Source organism: Eufriesea mexicana, unplaced genomic scaffold (assembly GCF_001483705.2).
Source record: "Eufriesea mexicana isolate 0111107269 unplaced genomic scaffold, ASM148370v2 scaffold265, whole genome shotgun sequence".
In the NCBI taxonomy this organism is placed as follows: domain Eukaryota; kingdom Metazoa; phylum Arthropoda; class Insecta; order Hymenoptera; family Apidae; genus Eufriesea; species Eufriesea mexicana.
This window is the reverse complement of record NW_016908444.1, coordinates 138,944-141,122: the sequence shown is the minus strand read 5'-3', so window position 1 is coordinate 141,122 and position 2,179 is coordinate 138,944. Positions and strand designations below refer to the sequence as shown.

The 2,179-nt window shown below is 46.7% G+C and overlaps 1 protein-coding gene across 1 annotated transcript in view; it reads left to right on the top strand.

The window, feature by feature from the left end:
- Window positions 1–2,179, top strand: part of LOC108555790 (probable ATP-dependent RNA helicase CG8611) — an 11,520-nt gene that overhangs the window by 7,205 nt on the left and 2,136 nt on the right. Inside the window, exon 8 of the mRNA XM_017911611.1 lies at window positions 1,775–1,976. Within this exon, the coding sequence (XP_017767100.1) occupies window positions 1,775–1,976 (202 nt within the window). The remainder of the gene's footprint in view (window positions 1–1,774; window positions 1,977–2,179) is intronic.

The window sequence follows — 2,179 nt, the reverse complement described above, 5'->3', positions numbered from 1 at the left end:
GGGGGTGCGATGTGACAGAGAAATAGAGAAAGGGCGTGGAAGCAACAGACGAACACGAACGAGAACTGGTTGTAATTCCCGAGTAAAAGCGTAATTTTATTTTCGCAATCACTCGAAAAATATAAAAATAAAGAAGCAAAAGTATCAAGCAGCCTATAGTCATATCTCCGTTCTTCGCAACCCTCAGAATTTAATTCGTGACCGATGTAGGGTCATGGCAGGGTGCGTAGAAGTGGAAATCTTGCTAATTCGTAACATTATCACCCCAATAGAGCCGAACAGCCCTCAATAGCGAACACAAGTCCATGGAACAACCCCCTGGTCTTCCACCACCACCACTAACCAAAGAGATTCATCCACTCCACGCCGTATATATGTGTCGTCCTTTATACCAGTTCTCACCTATAGTCTTTTCACTCTAACTTTGGTAAATATTCTCGATAGACCACGGCCTCTATTAAACATAGAAATTTATAATTTTCCTTACTTGTTTATATTTTTGATGTTCATATTTGCAACCTTAAACTCGATAAAATTGTACACCGTAAATAATATACATTTTTCTTTTTTTTTTTTTTTTTCAATGGAACACGTTTTTTTACGACTCGAACGAATGATAATTTTTGTATATTTGTTTTAGTAAAATTCCTTTTATAAGGCAACGGGTAAAGGGTACACGGCGAGTTAGATCGAATAGAGTGTAGACCGCTTGCACGCCTTTCGCATGGGGGTGGCCCGACACAATCCAACCACTGAATGTGGCTTCCGCCAAAACCACTTACGCTTTGTGGCGAGAGACTCTTAACAATGCGATACAGGATACAAATACAATAAGACGCAGTTACATCACTTAGGAACAATGCCACCCCACGCGACCCACTCTTGCACCCCCTACCCAAGCTTCTCTGCCTTCTCGGCTAGATACCACCCCCGCGGGTGATTTATGCGCTAAATGGAGAAAAACATTTCTCCCTTTTCAACGTCGACACCGGGCCACGAAAGAAAGATCTTTGCAAGTTTCTTATGCGCGGAAACGTCGAGTCGAGATAGAAGGCAGACGGAAATCAAGCCGGAAAATGTCAAAACATAAGGTCTGCCACGTGAATTATCGAAGTTCAAGACACTCGCGGGTCTCCTCGATAAAAATATTCGTCGCGACCAAATTCTGCGCTCGAATTTTTAATCGAGCGCGCGAAAAATCCACGCGTTATGTTCATTTATGCCGGAACGAAAGTTAAAAAAGAATTCTCAGATAGCCATTGACATCGATAATCGTAGCTTTCAGCTCGGATGGAAACGGGCGAGGGTGAGAAGCTCAAGCATCTCGATCCGTCAAAAGAGCAGACAGAGAAGCACTTCACGGTAGATTTTTCGCACGGAGTGACAGTAACACTGGCACATGTCAAGTTCTCTCAGGATCGGCGAACCCCCGAGTTTCTCACCCGCGTGCGCGCGAGCGCGCGGAAGCTGGAGAAGTTAAGGGGGATGACTATTAGCCACAGCACTTGACTCGACCCCTGTTAATGCCTCTTAATAGCTCACCGTCGGCCACACACCCCATAGAATCGCGTACGCTGCCCCCCGTGGAACTTAATGGAAGCTCGATTAATAAGGGCGCGCTACACGCAGCCAATGATTACATCCGAGTTACGGTGCACGTGGCCTCGTTTACACGTGGGCGGGACTTTGTCAATTCTTTATGGTTTCCACGACGATTTGCGGGACTCGTTATTCCCTTTACACCGTGGAATAAACGAATCTCGATATTTTTCAGCGTACACCTCGTGGATACGTTTCTACTCGAGCTACCCCCGCGACATGCGAGAGATCTTCAACCGGAAGGACGTCCACCTGGGTCACTACGCGAAGAGCTTCGCTCTGAGAGAGACGCCTCAACGAATCGGTGGAATAGGGAAGAAGCTGTACGAGAAAGACAACTCGAAGCCGCAGCACAGGAACAGGCTAGCGGACGAGAAGTAAGTACCTAGATTTTCCCTCTGCTGCTTGATCGAACAATTCTTATCGGATTCCAAAGAGAAACGAGAGAGCCGAACTGCCAGCTGACAGCTCGGCGTACGTTCGAGGTAGACAATCACGGAGACGAGCGAACTCGCAGTATTAATGACGGATTCATGCGTGGCTTAGCGTGTTAACTGCGGTGCACCCCGATCTCTCCCTC